Below are 19707 nucleotides of genomic sequence, written 5' to 3'. Positions count from 1 at the left end.
TGTGGGGCCTCCCTACGGTCCTCCCGGCCCTCGGCTGGCCTCCTCCAGGGTGGGCAGCGGTAGAGGCCGGGGTGGGGGCTGCAGGGCGCTGACAGCCGCACCCCCTGTCTCATCAGATCTGGCACTACTCCTTCTACCAGATGCTCCACATCGCCCCAGAGCAGCACCCTCTGCTGATGGCAGAGCCGCCCTTGAACTCCATGTCCAGTAAAGAGAGGCTGTCACAGGTGAGAGGCCAGGAGGCGAACTCGGGGGCCAGGAGCAGGCTGGTGGGGGGCAGCGGGGGTCCCTCCCCAACCTTGGGGGAGACAGAACACCAGCGAGACCTGACTTCCTGGACGTCGGCAGCAAGTGTGACGGCTTCCACCGGAGGGCTCGCCAGACCACTGAGCACAGGTAAGTTGTTGAAGCTGAATGGTTTCATCCAGACCTGCAACCACTCTATGTGCAGGGCGCTTATGTGCCCCTTTGGGCAGGCAGGGAAACTGGGGCTTCCGGGAGCCGAGGAAGTCATTGGCTGAGGTCACACAGCGAGTGGCCTGTGGACACACCGAGACCGCTGGGGTCTCTGTTCACAGTATATTCTCAGCACGGATCCCTGCTGTGTCCAGTCTGCCGGTCTAAGCCTGACTTCAAAGCTCGGGACCTCCTCCATCTCTAGGCCTCACCCCCGGCTTGCCCCCCAACCCTGAGGAATGGGTGGTGTGTGCTGGTTGGACTGCCCCAGCTTGAAGTGGGTTGAACTGGGTGACGGAGCCTATCAAGGCTGGTGGGGAAAGGGTTCTCCTCAGGCCTGGCATGGGGTCCAGGTGGGGTAGGGGCCACAGGGGCTGCCTAATGAGGACATCAGCGAGCTAATTAAGCAAGCAGCCAGATTCTGCCACCTGGCTCGGACTCCCTGGAGCTCAGCGGCGACCCAGTGGGCATGCCCAGCGGCCCGAGGCACCACCTGCCCAAGAAGGAGGCTCCCTCTGTGGCCCAGAAACGGAGCAGCGTCCATCACAGCACAGCTGTGAGCTCCGCCTCATTTAACACGGAGCTCGAGGGCGCCGACGAGTCCTCCCCTGCATGCGGACGGTGGGTCACAGAGATGGGCCATGCCAGGCGGCACGTGGACCCGTCATACGCCTCAGTCCTGCCACGGCAGACAGCAGCTTCGAGAATGCCCAGGACCCAAAGGGGCCCCTGTGAGCTGGAGAGGGGAGAGAGAGACAGAAGCATCCCTCCCCCGCTGAGGGAACACACTGCTCCAGACAGTTGTGTTCGGGGCTCCCCAAGGGAAGCAGAACCAGGAGGAGATACACATGCAGTAGAGGAGACACAGAGTCAAGGGATTTAGACCTGTCACTCCTAAAGGAGGCCAACCCTGAGTATTCACCTGAAGGACTGATGCTGAAGATGAAGCTCCAGTCCTTTGGCCACCTGATGCGAAGAGCCGACTCATTGGAAAACGCCCTGATGATGGGAAAGATTGAAGGCAGGAAGAGAAGGGGACGACAGAGGATGAGATGGTTGAATGGCATGACCGACGCGATGGACAGGAGTTTGAGCAAGCTCTGGGAGATGGTGAAGGACGGGGAGGCCTGGCCTGCTGCAGTCCACAGGGTCGAACATGACTGAGTGACTCAGCGACAACAAGGAGAAATACGTATTACTGTAAGGAGTCAATGAGGGTCATTGAGCCGGCAAGTCCCAGCATCTGCAGGCAGCAGGGTGGACCCCAGGACAGCCAGCGGTCTAAGTTCTAGTCCAAAACCACACACACACACACACACACACACACACACAACTGATGTCCCAGGATTTCCTGAGGGCTCAGTGGTAAAACTCTGCCTGCCAATGCAGGAGACATGGGTTCGATCCCTGATCTGGGAAGATTCCACCCGCCTCGGGCAACGAAGCCCGAGCGCTCCAACCACTGAGCCTGGGCTGCAGAGCTCGGGAGTCGCAGTTACGGAGCCTGCAAGCCCTACAGCCTGAGTTCCACAACAAGAGAGGCCACAGTAACAGAAGCTCGTGCTGGCCGCAACCAGAGGAAGTCCCGGCAGCAACGAAGACCCCGCACAGCCAAAAATAAATAAAATAATAATAAGGAATATATTAAAAAAAAAAAAAAAAAGACCCGATGTCCCAGTTCAAATGCAGTCAGGCAGGAGGAATTCCCTCTCCTTCAGGGAAGTTCAGGCCCTTTGTTCTAGTCAGCCCTTCAGCTGATTAGATGAGACCCACCTCCCCTGGCGGCTCAGGCAGTAAAGAATCTGCCTGCAACAAAGGAGACCCGGGTTTGATCCCCGGGTGGGGAAGCTCCCCTGGAGAAGGGAACGGCTACCCAGTCCAGTATTCTTCCCTGGAGAATTTCAGAGACATTGGAATCTGGTGGGCTACAGTCCATGGGGTCGCAGAGAGTCAGACACAACTGAGCCTCTAACTCTTTCGCTTTCACGTCACTGACTTTGGGAAGAACAATCTGCTTTGCTCAGTCTATGGGTGGCGCTAGTGGCAGAGAACCCGCCTGCCAATACAGGAGACTTAAGAGACACAGGTTCAATCCCTGCGTGGGGAAGATCGCCTGGAGAAGGAAATGGCAACCCACTCCAGTATTCCTGCCTGGAGAATCTCATGGACAGAGAGCCTGGCGGGCCACAGTCCACGGGGTTGCAGGAGTCAGCCACGACTGAGCTCAGCACTTAGCACGTGCACTTAACTGCCAGTTTCATCCGGAACACCCTCAGACACACCCAGACATGTTTGACCCAGTGTCTGGCCCCTGTGGCCCAGGCGAGTTGACCACCCTCATACTAACTGCAGCGCCTGCCACAGAGCCTGGCTCGGGCGCTTCCCCATCACTCCCAGACCCGCTCCCTGCCTTTCTGCCACGACTGTCTCTGAATTTACTCCCTAATTGTATCAGGATCCTAGCAGGAAACCAAAGGACGCCCACATGGGGTAGTGTTGGTGAGTCTATTGAAGAGCCAACATACACGGGTGAGCCCAAGTCTCAGAACAGTCACGTGAACCCTGCTCGGTATGGGTCTGCCCGCCCTCGGAGAGAGGAAAGAAGGGTGTGCTCAGTGGAGGAACCAGCAAGGGCTGCTCAGAGGCTTTGGGAATCTGCGTTTTCCCACCGTGAGGAAACGGTGGCTTACAAGACAACGTGATGCCCTCCAGTTGGTCCTGAGACAGGGCAGAAGGGGCTCCCCCTTTCGGTACCTGGGGAGGGTGCGAGCCCATTCTGCAGACGGGGAGTCAGGGTGTCGTGGAGCTCGTCAGGGCAGGGCTGGGGTGAAGAGTGGCATTCCTGGCCCGCTGTCTGGATCCCTCTGGGGCAGTCACGTGCCTCTGGCCAGAGGGACTCGTTTGCTCACGGAATTTAGGCAAAGCGCCCCCTGACTGCGTCCACGCCTCCCGCAGATCCTGTTTGAGACCTTTGGTGTGCCTGCCTTATATTTAGCCAACCAAGGAGTCCTTTCTCTGTATGCTTCCGGCCACACCGCTGGTGAGTTGCCCCTGGGAGCCCATGGCCATGCCCATGCCCACACCCAGCCCTTCCCTCTGGCTGCCACTCCCTTGTTGCCAAATAAGAAAAGAAAAATTCATAAAAGCCACTTACAAGCCCTTTTCATCCCTCCTGGTTGAACATTCTCCCCCATCTCCCGCACTGAGTCCCTTTTTCCTGAACATCTTTATTGAGGTATGATTGACAAGGATGAACTGCAGTGCGTGCAGCTGGAAACACCTTGAGGTGTGGATACACCCTGAACCCACCTGCACAGTCAAGAGGGCGAACTTATCCATCATCCCCAGATACTTCCCTTCCACCCCCACACACTGCCTCCTCCAGTCTATCCTCAGATAACCACCAGCCTGACCCCACACATGTGTCTGCATCTTCTGGAGTTTCCTAAAAGTGTCATTACGCAGTGGGTACCCTTTCCTGGGCAGCTTTTTACACTCAAAATCATTATCTGGGGATTCATTCGTGTTGTTGTTTATATCAACAGCTCATCCCTTGCTGCTGCCGAGTAATGCTCCTTGGTATGAGTGCCCCTACTTCATCCATTCACCCGGGAATGGACATTTGGGAGGTTTCCAGTTGGGGACTTTTATCAATAGTTTCTGTGGACATTTGTACGGACACTTGTTCTCGTTTCTTTTGGGCAAATACTTAGAAGGGAGGTGACTGTGTTATGCGGTAGGGGGATGTTTAACACTTTAAAAACTCAGCCCAACTAGTCGCAGCGTGGTGCTGCATGGGCTGTTTTGTGTGGTCCCACACAACCGTCGTGGGAGGCCCGGTTCCTCCACGGCCCTTGACGGGGTCAGCCTTTCATTTCTGCTTTTGAACAGGTGTGCAGCGGTGTCTCATTGTGGTTTTGATTGGCATTTTCCTGCAGACCAATCAGACTGCGCATTTTTCACGTGTTTATTTACCATCCGTAGATCTGCTTCAGTCTGTTTGAATGTTTTGCCCAAATTTTTTTTATTGAGTTATTTATCTTTGAGCTTTATGAATTATTTTTGTATTCTGGGTACCAGTCTTTTATCAGCCAGAAGTTTTGCAGCTATTTATTCCCAGTTTATGACTTGACTTTTCACCCTCTTCACAGTGTATTTTGAAGAGCAGAAGCTTTTAACTTCAAGGAAGATCAATTCATCAATTTAGTTTCTGTGGATCTCATTTTCAGGGTCATATCTAAGAAATACATGCTGAGTCCAAGAAGTTTTCTGCTGCTTTCTTCTAGAAACTTTGTCCTTGAGTTTTCCATTTAGATCCATTTTGAATAAACTTTTGTTGTGGTGTGAAGTATGAGTGAAGTTTTATGTGTGTACAGAGGTCTCATTTCCCCCACTGTATTTGTTTAAAGACTCTGCTTGCTTCATTGAATTGCCTTTGCACGTTTTTTAAAAGCCAGTTGTCTGTGTGTGGGGGTCTGTTTCTGTGCTCTCTCTTCTGCTTCATCAAACTATTTGTGTGTGCTCAGTCGCTCAGTAGTGTCTGACTCTTTGCGACCCCATGGACTGTAGCCCGCCAGGCTCCTCTGTCCATGGAATTCTTCAGGCAAGAACACTGCAGTGGGTTGCCTGCTCCTGGCTTAATAAGCCTTAAAATGAGAAAACGCTGGTGCCGTGTGCCCTTGTTGCTGTTCAGTTGTTCAGTCGTGTACGACTCTCTGTGACCCCGTGAACTGTAGCACGCCAGGATTCCCTGTCCTCCACCATCTCTCAGAGTTTGCTCACACTCATGTCCATTGAGTCGGTGATGCCATCCAACCATCTCATCCTCTGTCATCCCCTTCTCTTTTCTTCTCCTCAATCTTTCCCAGCATCAGAGTCTTTTCCAGTGAGTTGGCTCTTGGCCTCAGGTAACCAAAGTATTGGAGGGTCAGCTTCAGCATCAGTCCTTCCAACGAATATTCAGGACTTATTTCCTTTACGACTGACTGGTTTGATCTCCCTGCAGCCCAAGGGACTGCCAAGAGTCTACTCCAAAACCACAATTTGAAAACACCAATTCTTTCGTGCTCAGCCTTCTTTATGGTCCAGCTGTCACATGCATGCATGACTACTGGAAAAACCATGGCTTTGACTATACAGACCTTTGCCTGCAAAGTAATGTTTCTGCTTTTTAATACACTGTCTAGGTTTGTCATAGTTTTTCTTCCAAGGAGCAAGCGTCTTAATTTCATGGCTGCAGTCATCATCCACAATGATTTTGGAGCCCAAGAAAATTAAATCTGTCACTATTTCCCCTTTTCCCCCACCTGTTTGCCATGAAATGATAGAATCAGATGCCATGATTGTCGTTTTATGAATGCTGAGTTTTAAGCCAGTTTTTTCCCCTCTTTGACCCTCATCAAGAGGCTCTTTAGTTCCACTTTGCTTTCTGCCTTTAGAGTGGTATCACCTGCACATCTGAGGTTGTTGATATTTCTCCCAGAAATCTTGATTCCAGCTTGTGATTCATCTAACTGGGCATTTCACGTGATGTACTCTGCAATAAGTTAATTAAGTGGGGTGACAATATACAGCCTTGACATGGTCCCCTGCAGACGGGAATGGCAAAGCGCTTCAGTAGTCTTGCCTTAAGAACCCCATGAACAGTATGAAAAGGCTAATACCTGAATGTCTGATTTAATCAGAAAGCCTGCAGGCTTCCTTTCCAGCGACCCCGATTGGCACCATCCTAGCACACTCTCCTGCAGGGAAAGAAAGTTTGCTCCTCGGATCCCTTGTCTTCCCATCCGGTTGGTTGCTCCTCTGCCATGTCTTCAAGCAGACCTGACAACCGACGAGCAATGCCCTGCACGTGACATGATGATCCAGGGTGCTTTCTTGCCTAGGGATGACGGTTGAGTCTGGAGAAGGAATGACGTACTTCGTGCCCATCATTGATGGCTGTCCTTTGCATCAGTCAACCTTCCACATGGACATTGCGGGCCAAGACCTAACCTTGTACCTCCTACGTCTGCTGTCAGAAAGTGGGCATTCGCTGGTGAGCACAGGTAGGACGCTGCTCTTCCCAGCCAGGTAAACCAGTCTTCGGGCCGCAATAGCCTCCTTAGCTTCCTCCACCTACAGCCCTCAATTTGTAAAGCAAAGGCTACTTTACCACCGTTCTGGTCCTAAAAAGCAACGCTTCTATGTCAAGGGACATTTAGTGCATTGATGACGGCAAGGATGATGGTGAAGATGAGGTTATGATGGTGATGAAGGCGGTGATGCGGGTGTAACGGTGATGATGAAGGAGCTGCTGGTGGTGGTCATGATGATGATGGTGGTGAAGGTGGTGAGGTGATGCTGACGCTGACGCCGACGAGCTAAGCTTTACAGAGTGCTTACACTGTGAAAGGCAGCTGGCTAAGGAAACAGTCCACAAACATCCTCTCATTGCTTTATGCTTCAGTACTCTGAGTAGAAACAATTACCTCCACTGCAAGAGGAATAGGTTTAGGAAAGTTAGATGACTTCAACTTGCCATGACTAGTAGGTATAACTTCTGGGAAGGGAACCCAAGGACGCCAGACAAGGAGGTGCCTGTCCACTCTTCACCCACTTCCTGGACTAAATTCCCAGCCTGTAGACCCTACATGACACCCATTCCCACCAAACCTGTAACCCACCTTGTGGTTTCTGGTCTTCTCAGGTGAGAGGTCTATATCCAAACCATGCAAAGCATGGAACCCAGAAGAATAGTGGCAATTAGAGGAAAGCAAGGGACAGTGGTAAGGATCGACTGGGATGGACTCATACGTTTTACTGACACCTCACACTTAGCAAAGTCAAATATGCATTACTTCATCTCATCCTTACAGCAATACTGTGAGGAATGATCAGTCCCACTCTTGAAGACGAGGAGAGGGAAGGTTAAGAGGATAATGAGCTTGAAAGTGAAAGTGAAAGTCTTATCCAACTCAGCTCAGTCGTATCCAACTCTTTGCAACCCCATGGACTATACAGTCTGTGGAATTCTCCAGGCCAGAATACTGGAGTGGGTTCCTTTCCCTTCTCCAGGGGATCTTCCCAACCCAGTGATCGAAACCAGGTCTCCAGAATTGCAGGTGGATTCTTTACTAGCTGATTCTACAAGGGAAGCCCAAGAATACTGGAGTGGACAATCTATCCCTTCTCCAGAGGATCTTCCCAATCCAGGAATCAAACTAGGGTCTCCTGCATTGCAGGCAGATTCTTTACTAACTGAGCTATCAGGGAAGCTTGGCAGTTGGTAAATGGTGGAAGAGGTAATTTGAACCTATACTTGTCTCACCAAAGCCCAAAGCAGGCAAAGAAGGGGAAACTATAAGGTGTTACCCAGGAGGCAAGGAAAAAGAAGGGTGTGACCAACAGCATCAGTTGTTGGAGGGAAAGAAGTCAAGAAAAAGTCTACTTTCAAATTTCACCTCTCCCACTTCTGCCATTACCAAGTGACAGATTCATCATCCTGGTTTAGGTGAAGTGACAAGGTAAAGGTCAGATGTCCGTGAGCTGAAGAACCGGTGGGATTTCCGGGTGAGCAGGTGCAGGGAGAGCCCTCTGACCCAATCTCAAAAGCGATGATGGATGAAAATTAAAAGCGTAACACCACGAGATGTAGCTGAGTCTGAAACCTGTTGTCAGCAGTCCAGAAGGCGGGATGTCTCTGGAACAGGGGGCTTCTGTTGCCTTGGGCAGTTCTCCAGAGGAAGGGGCAGTTGTGAACTGCTTGGAGGCAATATTCATAGCAGGTAGGGATGCGAGCACCATCGCCTCCTAGATTAATAGATAATAAAATTGAACTTGATTATCCAGCCCCCAAATCACACCGCATACAAAATGAAGACACTTCTCAAACATTTGCGTTTTGGTTCAGAGCATCCCTAGTCCACCCTTCTCAAGCACAGACCTGGCCCCGACGCGTGCTGCAGGCCAGCAGGCCCTAGAGTGCTCTTTAGTCCCTACGTTGTGTCCAGTTCCTTGCAACCGCATGGACTGTAGCCCACAAGGCTCCTCTGTCCATGGGGTTTCCCAGGCAGGAATACTTCAGTGGTTAGCTGTTCCCTTCTCCAGAGAATCTTCCCAACCCAGGGATCGAACCTGAGTCTCCTGCATTGCAGGCAAAATCTTCACACTGAGCTAGGTGAGGTCCGGTACTAGAATATGAGATGACAATAGAAATTGCAGCTGCAATACCTCTGTCTGGTCCCCCCACCTGCAAGGAGCTGAAGCTTTAGAAGGGGGCGCCTGGAGAAAAAAAATCCTTTTGTGAACCTGACTCACAGTCAGACCCTTTTCATCTCTTCCACAGCTGATCGGGAGTGTGTGCGGGACCTGAAAGAGAAAAATTGTTTTGTGGCTTTGGACTTTGAAAAAGAGAAGGCAGAAGCCAACTCTCCCTCCTACCCACAAAAGTGTCAGCTGCCTGACGGCCAGGAGATAGACCTTGGGAGGGAGAGATTTTTCTGCCCTGAAGCGCTTTTCCAGCCAGACCTCATAGGTGAGTCGGTGGAGGGGATCAGAGACGAACTACACACAGGCAGATGAGCGTGTCGCAAGGCAGAAGGAGATGGGTTCAGGAGGGCATTCTACTCTGAGCAGCAAATAATACCAAGCTGACACCTCATTTCAAAAGGTCCCCTGATACCAACCGTCACTTATTAAGCACCCAAACACGGTTTACCACTATTTAAGAAAAAGTCTCCAGGACTTCCTTGGTGCGTCAGCAGGTAAAGAATCCACCTGCCAACACAGGAGATGAGGGTTCGATCCCGGTGTCGGGACGATCCCCTGGAGAAGGAAATGGCAACCCGCTCTGGTATTCTTGCCTAGAGAATCCCATGAACAGGGAAGCCTAGTGGGCTACAGTCCATGGGGGGTCACAAAAGAGTTGGACGTGACTTAGCGACTAAACAGCAACTAACATCAACATACCCATATCTTGCTGACCATTTGTATGTGTGTTGTGTCCTTTCAGCCTTCCCCAGATCTCACATTATTTCATCTTACAGATGAAGAAACCTACTGGAAAGTGTTAGATCACTCATCAAATGTGATGAGATACTACCCTGGACAGCAAGTCTTTTTCATTATGTACTATTTATATTCTACCTACTTACAAAATAGATGTTCAGACAAAGTAAAGAAGCAAAACCCATGGAGTTTGAAGGAAACTAAAAATCTGGCTGATCCAGAGATTTTAAATGAAGATTGAGCTGACAAAGCTCTCTGGCAGACATGGGAGAACAGGAAAAAAAATGATGAGGTATAAAATTCCCTTTGATTGGGAAAATGAAGTCTGCAAAGTAGTCAGGGAAAGCCAGCTCTTGCCTGAAATCAAAGCTTAGAGATAATTGGTTACATTAATAAGGGACAAAGGGGAATAAAAGAGAAGCAAACTTCCCCAGAATGAGTACCTAATAAGGACCCACCGTTTTTATCTAGTACAGGTGAGCCAGGTTCTGAGTTCTCCAACAGGCTGTGTAGGGGGTGAAGGTTTAGAACATGGCGCACACCTCCAGATTTTAAGGGTAAATGAAGAAGCCGTTGGCTGAAGTCTCACCCACAGCATGAAAGCTCTCTTCCGGGTCTAGGTGGACGGCAGCTTTGCGGGCACAGCTGTGACTTTGACGGTAGCTGCAGGACCACACGTCTCCACGGCTCCTGCGAGTTAGACTTTCCAGTCCTTATCCTAGGGTCACACGGCCGGTACCGTCACAGCTGGGGACACAGTGACAGGCACCAGCCATCCCTCCCAGGACCTCACAATCTCTGAGAGACGGGAGCACGGTGTACACGTCCTTTGGGTCTGTTCTCATCGCCTCTGAGGCCACACAGGCGAGGGATGAGTCAGGAAAGGAAGGACCAGGATAATTTTCCAAGGCCACCTGAGCAAAGACCCTGTGGCTACAGAGTCCTATCATAAGGAAACTGATGCCAACACGTTAAAAACTAATAACTCACAGACGAAGAGAACAAACACACGGACACCAAGGGGGCGGGCTGAGCTGGGAGACGGGCTGACATTTGTACACTCTTGATCCCGTGTGTAAAGTGGACCGCTAATGGGAATACCGTACCGCTCAGAGAACCCTCCTCAGGGCTCTTTGGTGACCTAAATGGAAAGGAAATCCAGAAAAGAGGAGATACATGTGTGCACATAGCTGAGTCACTTTGCTGAACAGTAGAGACTGACAAACAGCATTGTAAAGAAACTATACCCAATAAAAATTAATCTAAAGAATTTTTTAAAATTAAAAATTAATAGCTGTCGGTGACATTTGGATGCAAGGTCTTCCGGATGAGCGAGGAGAATTAACATTTATTTCTTCAGTTGTGAGCCGCGGACCCCACGCCTGCGCTGGGCAGTTCACGTACTTTACTGTCTTGGACTTGTAAGGGCCTCGCGGTCAGCGGCGCTGTTTGTCCACTGCACTTGAGCTGCCTGAGACTCGGGGGCCGCCGCCTCCCTAGTCCCTGCCGGGGAAGGGAGGAGCCCAGGGGTGCAGCCACTAGGCCTCTGGTTCCCTAAGTTTCCTCCTTGTTCTGTCCATCCTGACAGAGCGGAACGACTTTGGCATCCACATAAAGGCATTCGAATGCATCAGCTCCTGCAACCCTGCCCTCTGGAAGATCCTTTTTGGCCACATCATCCTGTCGGGAGGTACGGGCACCTGTTCTGGCCTGAGGTCCCGGCTGCAGAAAGAAGCGTCCGCCCTGGTCTCCCCGAAGATTAATGTGAAGGTAGGGCCCCTCCACCCACCCTCTGGGGCTCGGCGATTTATTCCATGTTCCTAGAATGCCTCCGAGGTGCCAGGTGCTTGCAGAAGCCTCAGTTAACAGAAAGCAACAAAACTCTGGGAGCTTACATTCCAGTGTGTGTTGGGGGGAGGGTGATAAGGAGTAAGCAATTCAGATCATATGTACGGAGGGTGACATGCTGGGAAGCGCTATGAGCCTCGGGGTCGGGGAGACAGACAGGAAGGAGAAGGGGGGAGAGGTCAGGGCAGGGCACTCCTGGAAAGGCGGTGTTCGGTGAATACTTGAAGGAGGAGAGGGGAGCAGGTGGATGTGTGGGGAAGAGCATTCAGGCACAGGGAACAGCCCACACAGCGGCCCGGAGGCAGATTTCTTAAGGAAGTGCTGAGGAAGGTTGGCTGGGCTGAGAGAGGGAGCGGGGTGAACAGTGTCAGAGAAGCCATGCGAGATGTTACTGTGAAGGAGACTGGGAACCAGCGGGAGGAGGTTTGGGCAGAGCAGTGACATCAGGCCAGGCTCTGGAGTGGGGGTCGGGCTGCTGTGGGGGGTGGACTGTGTGGGTGCAGCTGGGAGGTGATGCTGGGGTCCAGGTGAGGGATGCTGGTGGCTCAGAGTCGGCAGCACAGAGGATGTGGGGAGGTGGCCACATTTTGAGCTCACACTCAAGGCAGAGGCAGTAAGATTTTCGGGGAGATGTGAAGTAGCGGTGAGACAGAGGAACCCCGGGCATGTCCTGAAGTTCTAGCCTGAACACCTGGGGAGACAGAGACGCTGTGGCAGAGATGGTCGAGGGCACCAGAGGGGTGGCCAGGGGAAGTCTGAAGTGGCAATTTGGACGCGTCCCCTTGGGGATGTCTCCTGTCTGTCGGGGAGCAGAATTCAGGAGGGACAGAGCTCAGAGGTGGGAGGAGGTTGGGCTCCAGCTCCGCACTGGAGAGGTCATCAGAGGCGGGCCGCCTAGAGACCGGGGCGGGGGTGCAGACGGGGTACAGGGCCGAGTGCCACATGCAGCCTCTCGGCCCATCGGGAGAGGCTGGAGGAACAGGGGTGTCCCGGGAACTGGAGCTCCAGGGCGCAGGCAGGAAAGGAGGAGAGAGGGCAGCCCTGCTGGGAGCAGCAAGCTGGCCTAGAAATCCCGCAACTTTGGCAAGTGGGGCAAGGCTGAAGACCGGTTCCTGGGGGCCTGGGATTCAGCATCTTCTGCCGGGTGAGACAAACCACCTGGAGGGCCCAGATAGCCGATGTCTGGAGGGGACTGGAAGGACTTTTGCTGCAAGAAGCACAGAAAAGCCGGGTGACAGCTGAGACGTGAGATCAGAAGGAGTTTTGCGGTTGTGGTAGTGGTGGTTTTAAGACGGGAGAGCTACCTGCCTGTATGACTTCTGCCGGGGACTATCTGCGGGGAGAGGAAGCTGACGGTGCAGAGAGAGGCTCCCCCCGCCATGTCCTCCACCCCATCCACACTTCCCGGATCCACGTCTGCAAAAGGCAGGCCGGCTTCCATGCAGCTCGGGCTTTAGGAAGCCAGGGCCCCTCCCCTGCCTGACCCTCCACCCCTGCCAGGGGGTTCCTGCCCTCAGCACCATGTAAACTTTTCTTGTTTACTTTCAAATTCACTTGTTTACTCTCAAATTCTTTAGAGCAGTCTTAGGTTTACAGAAAAACCGAGGAAAAAGCGAGTTCCCGCATATCCCTCCCTGTGCACACAGTCACCCCTGTGAGCCAGCCGTGGTTTTCCTCTGGTGCGCTGGTTACAACCGAGGAACCGATCGTTGTCAGCTGAAGTCTGTAGTTGCCATTAAGCTTCACCCCTGGTGGCGTGCGTGTGATGGGCTTTGAGGAATGTAGAAAGGCATGTGCCCGCAGATACCCTGTCCTGCAGAGGAAGTAATTCCACATCCACGGGGGCTGTCACAGGATAATTCACGTTAATAGCACCCTGGGCGCTGCCCACTGCTCCCCACCTCCCCCGTCCCCGAGCAACGACGGATGATTTTAATGTCTCCATAGATCTGCCTTTTCCAGAACACCATGTAGCTGGAATCAAGTCATTGGAAGCTCGTGTGGTTGGAATCACAGAGCATGCAGTCTTTTCACATGGGCATCTTTTTTACTCCATTTTTCAAACATTTTCTTTTTCCCCCCCTGTTTATAAAAGTAGCTCTATAAGCAAGGTTTATGCACTGGGGTTTTTTCTGCTTCTGTTAGGTCCATACCATTTCTGTCCTTTATTGAGCCCATCTTTGCATGAAATGTTCCCTCGGTATCTCTAATTTTCTTGAAGAGATCTCTAGTCTTTCCCATTCTGTTGTTTTCCTTTATTTCTTTGCACTGATCACTGAGGATGACTTTCTGATCTCTCCTTGCCATTGTTTGGAACTCTGCATTCAAATGGGTAGATCTTTCCTTTTCTAATTTGCCTTTATTTTATTTTATTTTTCCTTTGCCTTTAGCCTCCCTTCTTTCCTCAGCTATTTGTCAGGATTACTCAGTCAACCATTTTGCCTTTTTGTATTTCTTTTTCTTGGGGATGGAATTGATCACTGCCTCCTGTACAATGTCATGAACCTCCATCCATAGTTCTTCAAGAGATGGGAATACCAGACCACCTGACCTGCCTCCAGAGAAATGTGTATGCAGGTCAGGAAGCAACAGTTAGAATTGGACATGGAACAACAGACTGATTCCAAATCATGAAAGGAGTACTTCAAGGTTGTATATTGTCACCCTGCTTATTTAACTTATATGCAGAGTACATCATGAGAAATGCTGGGCTAGGTAAAGCTCAAGCTGGAATCAAGATTGCACGGAGAAATATCAATAATCTCAGATATGCAGGTGACACCACCCTTATGGCAGAAAGCGAAGAACTAAAGAGCCTCTTGATGAAAGTGAAAGAGGAGTGAAAAAGCTGGCTTAAAACTCAACATTCAGAAAACTAAGATCATGGCATCTGGTCCCATCACTTCATGACAAATGGAAATAGTGACAGACTTTATTTTGGGTGGCTTCAAAATCACTGCAGACAGTGACTGCAGCCATGAAATTAAAATACACTCATTGAAAGAAAAGCTATGACCAAACTAGACAACATGTTAGAAAGCAGAGACATTACTTTGCCAACAAAGGTTCATCTAGTCAAAGCTATGATCTTTCCAGTAGTCATGTATGGATGTGAGAGTTGGACTATAAAGAAAGCTGAGTGCAGAAGAACTGATGCTTTTGAACTGTGGTGTTGGAGAAGACTCTTGAGAGTCCCTTGGACAGCAAGGAGATCCAACCAGTCCATCCTAAAGGAGATCATCAGTCCTGGGTGTTCATTGGAAGGACTGATGCTGACGCTGAAGCTACAATACTTTGGCCACCTGATGTGAAGAACTGACTCATCTGAAAAGACCCTGGTGCTGGGAAAGATTGAAGGTGGGAGGAGAAGGGGAGGACAGAGGATGAGATGGTTGGATGGCATCACTGACTTGATGGATATGAGTTTGGGTAGACTTCAGGAGTTGGTGATGAACAGGGAAGCCTGGTGTACTGCAGTCCATGGGGTCGCAAAGAATCGGACACGACTGAGCGACTGAACTGAACTGAACTGATACACTGGGTTTGGAATTTCAGTCCCAAGGTGCACCATGAAGAAGCATCTTCCTGTCTCTCCCTCTAACTGTAAGGAACCAGCTCACCGCGAGCCCAGGCTGGGTGGCTGGGGTTGGAGGGATGGGACCACCCACTTGCTCTTGGTTAAGTAGAGGCCGTCTTTTCCCCTCAGAGACCGAGGACCGGGGGTTGCCCCCCAAGCACGACAGTGCTCCTTGCTCTGGGTGGTCTCTATGCCTCCTCCTCCAGAACCACTGGGGCAACAGGGAAGACTCAGGAATTTCATGGAAAGATAAATGTATCAGGTATTATATAATCAATACAGGCCTCCCTTCCAAAGTCAGCAGCCATCTTGTATATGCATTATAAACCTCCATTATTATTATACAAATCCATGTAATACTAGAAAATTAATCCCATCCCTTCCTTCCTAAGCTTGCAACCCTCATCATAAAATAGGATCCACCAGGGCACACATTTATATTAAAGAACAGTGCCCCCGCCTTTGCGCTTCCTAAGGCTGCCGTCTTCTCTATACAGTTTCCTATGATGCTCCATAAATATAGGTAATGTTGGAAAATTGTTACTGACCTGCTTCCTCACCTCCCAAGGCTGCAGCCTCCTTCCAGCATCTCACATGAGATGAGACATTTACATAATTATTAGAAAGCTCTTATCCCTCATGGCTTCTCACTCTGAAGTCCTGCGCTCTCCTCAGGAATGCTTTTCCGCTGCTCCTCCTCTTGACCCTCCGAGTTCTTACCTGTAAAATCCTTGCATTAAACCAGGCAGTGAAGGTGTTAGTAACTCAGTCATGTCCAACTCTTTGCCACCCCATGGGCTGTAGTCTGCCAGGCTCCTCTGTCCATGGGATTCTCCAGGCAAGAATACTAGAGTGGGTTTCCAGTCCCTTCTCCAGGGGATCTCCCCGACCCAAGGATCAAGCCCCGGTCTCCCACATTGCAGGCAGAGCTTTACCATCTGAGCCCCTAGGGAAGCCCCTAAACCAGAAAGAAGGCAAGCTTAGCCAGAATGGAAGACAAATGGAAGCATGATACAGGCTCTCTGTGTTTCTTGACCACCACTGCAAAGAGCACCCTTCACACTGTCTTGCATTGGCTTTGCCCGCCAGCCTGTGGCTGGACTGAGGTTTGAACCAAACTCTCCCATCCCTACTTCTGAGCCCTCAAGTTACTCCCCAGCCCCCCAGCCCAAAAACTTCTCCATATGAAGCTTGAAGGCATCTCCCTTTTCCTATAACTTTATTAAAACTTAGCTCTGGCTCTGCCCAAGTTCTCTCCCATCTAGACATCTCTGGAAGAGAAGGGAATGTGAGTTCACCTTTAGTCATCCACAGGGCTCATTGTATTGTCCCCTAAAGAACAGAATGCTCTCCCTAAAACAGACTCCTCTCCCTTCGGAGAACAGCTGGTTTCCATGGGACAATAGCTTCTCCTGACAACCTAGATCTTGCTATAATAAAGTTCTTGTGCCATGATTTCCTCTTATTTCTTTAGGAGAATTTCCCTCCCGCCCTTAGAATCCATTTCCAGATGGGAATTTCCTGAGCCAGAAATATATGCATTGTTAAGGCTTTTGGAACCTACGGCCAAGGTGCCCCTGAGAATAACCAGCCTCCGGTCCTATCAATGCCGGGGAGACAGTGTCTCATTCATGCTGTTCCTTCAGCATCAGTTCAGTTCAGTTCAGTCACTCAGTTGAGTCCGACTCTTTGCGACCCCATGGACTGCAGCACGCCAGGCCTCCCTGTCCATCACCAGGTCCCGGAGTTTACTCAAACTCATGTCCATTGAGTCGGTGATGTCATCCAACCATCTCATCCGCTGTCGCCCCCTTCTCCTCATGCCCTCAATCTTTCCCAGCATCAGGATCCTTTCAAATGAGTCGGCTCTTAGCATCAGGTGGCCAAAGTATTGGAGTTTCAGCCTCAACATCAGTCCTTCCAATGGGGTCCATCATTTTAAAACTCTTTTCCAAATGGGTAGATGAAAAATAGCTGCTTTAATTTTGTTTCTTTAATGACTGATGAAGGTGAGTCTTTGGCAGGTTTCCCAGCTGTCTATAGTTTTTCTCTTTCTTTTTTTAAATTGAAGAACAGATGCTTCTCATTGTCGCGTTCATTCCTGCTACACACCAAAGCGACTCAGTGATACACGTGTATTCATTTTTTAATGTTCTATCCCATTATGGCTTATCTCAGGATACTGAATACAGTTCCCTGTGCTATATGCCTTCTTGTTTATCTTCTTTTGCTTTAACATATTTTTGTAATCACTTATTCCAACCTCCTGGCCATTTTTTTTCTGATGGGGGCTTTGCTCTCTTTGGAATGAACAGATCTCATTTTGTGTACACCTTTGCCTGGTTTTGTTTGTTTGTTTAGACAGGACATAGATGGGGTCTGTAACTCATCTAGGGTGGCAGCTTATTGATGGAAAAGAGTCAGAACATAGGGTCCCAGCACCTGCGACCAGCTCTTTTCCCTGCCTGATGCTGACCCTGAATATGCCTCCCATGCCCTTTCTGATTCTTTTCCTTGGTTTTTTTTTCCCTTAAAATTTTAGCCGTTTTTCCTGTCTTAACCAATAGTAGCAGATGGTTTCCAAGCCAAGCATGGTTCTACGGCAATAGAGTCAGCAAGCTTCCCCATGACTGAATCTGGAAACTCACCTTCCCTCACTCCCACTTCCGACTGGACCTTGGGCGTTTGAAATCCTCCTTCTAAATCCCCTTGCCCTGTTCACCTCGCTGATTAGGAGAAGAAACATGTTGAGCTATGACGTATCTGAGAGCCTTAAGGAAAGTCAGTGAACAGGTGAGGATGACACCATCTGACCTTGAGCAAGTAAACTATCCTTCAGCGCCTCAGTGATGCCGCCCGGCAGGTGGGTGTGGAGGCGTTGACCTGCTCAATCCAGGGGTGACCTGACTTGGATAAGAAACACTGCTATCTGCCACACACATGGCTAATGTCGGTCTAAAAGTAAGAACAGAGCAAAAGCCAGAAAAACTCTTGATGTGATGCCCCAAGTGGTAGACGAGATCTTCTCCAGTTGGTCTGATTATTGATTTTTTTTTTTTTTTTGCTTATTTATATTTTTTTCTGCAAAATGGTGTATGCCTTTTGCATGGTCTTAATATACGTATCAAGTGTCATGTATTTTAGAGTGAATCCAAGAGTCAACTGTGAGTCTTTTGTGTTCTTATTCCTTTTATCCTATAACTTTAAGCTACAAGCAGTGGGATGAGGGCCACGAAGCATCTTTAAAGGTTGGAATAGACTGTACTTGCTGGGCAGTGGGGGAATGACTGCCTGTGAAGTTCGCTCAGGGGCTGGCATTTTGTTCCCCCAGTTTGTTAGTATTTTGATCCAGGTTTCTCTCCCTCTCTCCCCTCTGACCCTCCCTCCTGCCTCACCCTCCTCCCTCCCCTCCTCCACTCCCCCTCTCTGCCTCCTCCACCCCCATGCAGGTGTCCACCTGTCCGTATTCCGTGTATGGTGCCTGGGTAGGCGGCTCCATCCTGTGCTCACTCTCCACCTTCAAGGACATGTGGGTCACCAGAGAGGAATACAGCGAGATGGGCTCCTCGGTCGTCGGGAGGAGGACCCTCTGATTCATGGCTGTCTGGACTACGTCACCTGTCTCACCAGCTCCAGGCTGAACCTCAGCTTGACTGAACTGATCAGAGCTCACAACAAACTCCAACGTGAGCATGGCCCTTCCTACCCCAGACTTCGATTAAAAGGGTCAACAAAGAACAGACAGGCTCTCTGAGCAAGGCTTACAGCATTTGGGGAAATGCTCACAGGGATCTCTCTGCATCAGAGCAGAGTCATGAGTGGAGGGGACCTCGGACAACTGTGTATCAGTCAGCGTGGCTAAGCTGTGCTGCAGAAACAAACATTCCCCAAGACTCAGCGCCGGGAACAAGAGGCTTTCTCACCCAGGTTGCACGTCCACTGAAGGTCCCAGGGACTCTCTGCTGCTTCACCCTCACCCCAGAACCAGGCTGACAGGGCCGACACCATCTGGAACACTGTCTCGCCCTGTGAGTGCACATGTGGGTGGCCTGGAGGACCTTTCACTGGCAGTAAAGGTACACACTGCACATCTATCCACAGTTAATTGTCCAGAGCAAGTCACGTGGCCCCAAACCACCGTGGGGGCTGGGGAGGGCCACCCCGACATGCACTTGACCTCCAACACGGGAGGAACAGCATGGATGCTCTGGTTCCTGAAAGCACAGTTAGGTTCATCAGAGCATGTCCTTCACGTATTTATTCCTCATCTATTCCACACAAATACCAGTAAAATTGTTTTGTATGTCTCCGAATTAGTACTTAAAATAGCATACATCCTTTACCAACTCTACAGTTTCAAGTAAGGATTTAATCACTGTGAAATATTAGTTTAAAACTGCATAATATGAACGTGGCTAAAAACCACATGCGTTCGTACGTGCTGTGTTGCTTTGTCACATCCAGCTCTTTGCAACCCCCCGGACTGTAACCCCCGGCTCCTCTGTCCTTGTGATCCTCAGGCAAGAATACTGGGGTGGGTTGCTGTGTCTTCCTCCAGGGAGGCATCAAACGTGCGTCTTTTAAGTCTCCTGTGTTGGCAGGCGGGTTCTTTACCACTAGCGCCACCTGGAAAGCCAAAAATCACATGCTTCTTATTTATGCTTGTTAATCACATTTGTATAGTAATATGCCAGTCTTTGTTCTGTTTACTGTCTTATGTTCCAGAGTGTAGGGTTTTTATTCCTTTAAAACTGGGTACATAGTATGTATACAATAAACTGAAATATCTGTATTTAAAGAAAGAATATGCGAAAGCTGGTGGTCATTGCTGAAGAGAG

General features: G+C 50.2%; 1 protein-coding gene across 1 annotated transcript; it reads left to right on the top strand.

Annotated features, from left to right (window-relative positions):
* The first annotated feature begins 1533 nt into the window (after positions 1–1533).
* On the top strand, positions 1534–18462 carry LOC136169303 (actin, alpha skeletal muscle 2). Its single transcript, XM_065937089.1, has 6 exons — positions 1534–1566; positions 3412–3496; positions 6342–6503; positions 8783–8971; positions 11033–11214; positions 18319–18462. The coding sequence occupies exons 1-6, from the start codon at positions 1534–1536 to the stop codon at positions 18460–18462; spliced, it is 795 nt and encodes a 264-aa protein (XP_065793161.1).
* Positions 18463–19707: the final 1245 nt, after the last annotated feature.

This window comes from Muntiacus reevesi, chromosome 5, assembly GCF_963930625.1.
Source record: "Muntiacus reevesi chromosome 5, mMunRee1.1, whole genome shotgun sequence".
Taxonomy (NCBI): Eukaryota; Metazoa; Chordata; class Mammalia; order Artiodactyla; family Cervidae; genus Muntiacus; species Muntiacus reevesi.
This window is presented reverse-complemented; position numbering and strand designations above follow the sequence as displayed.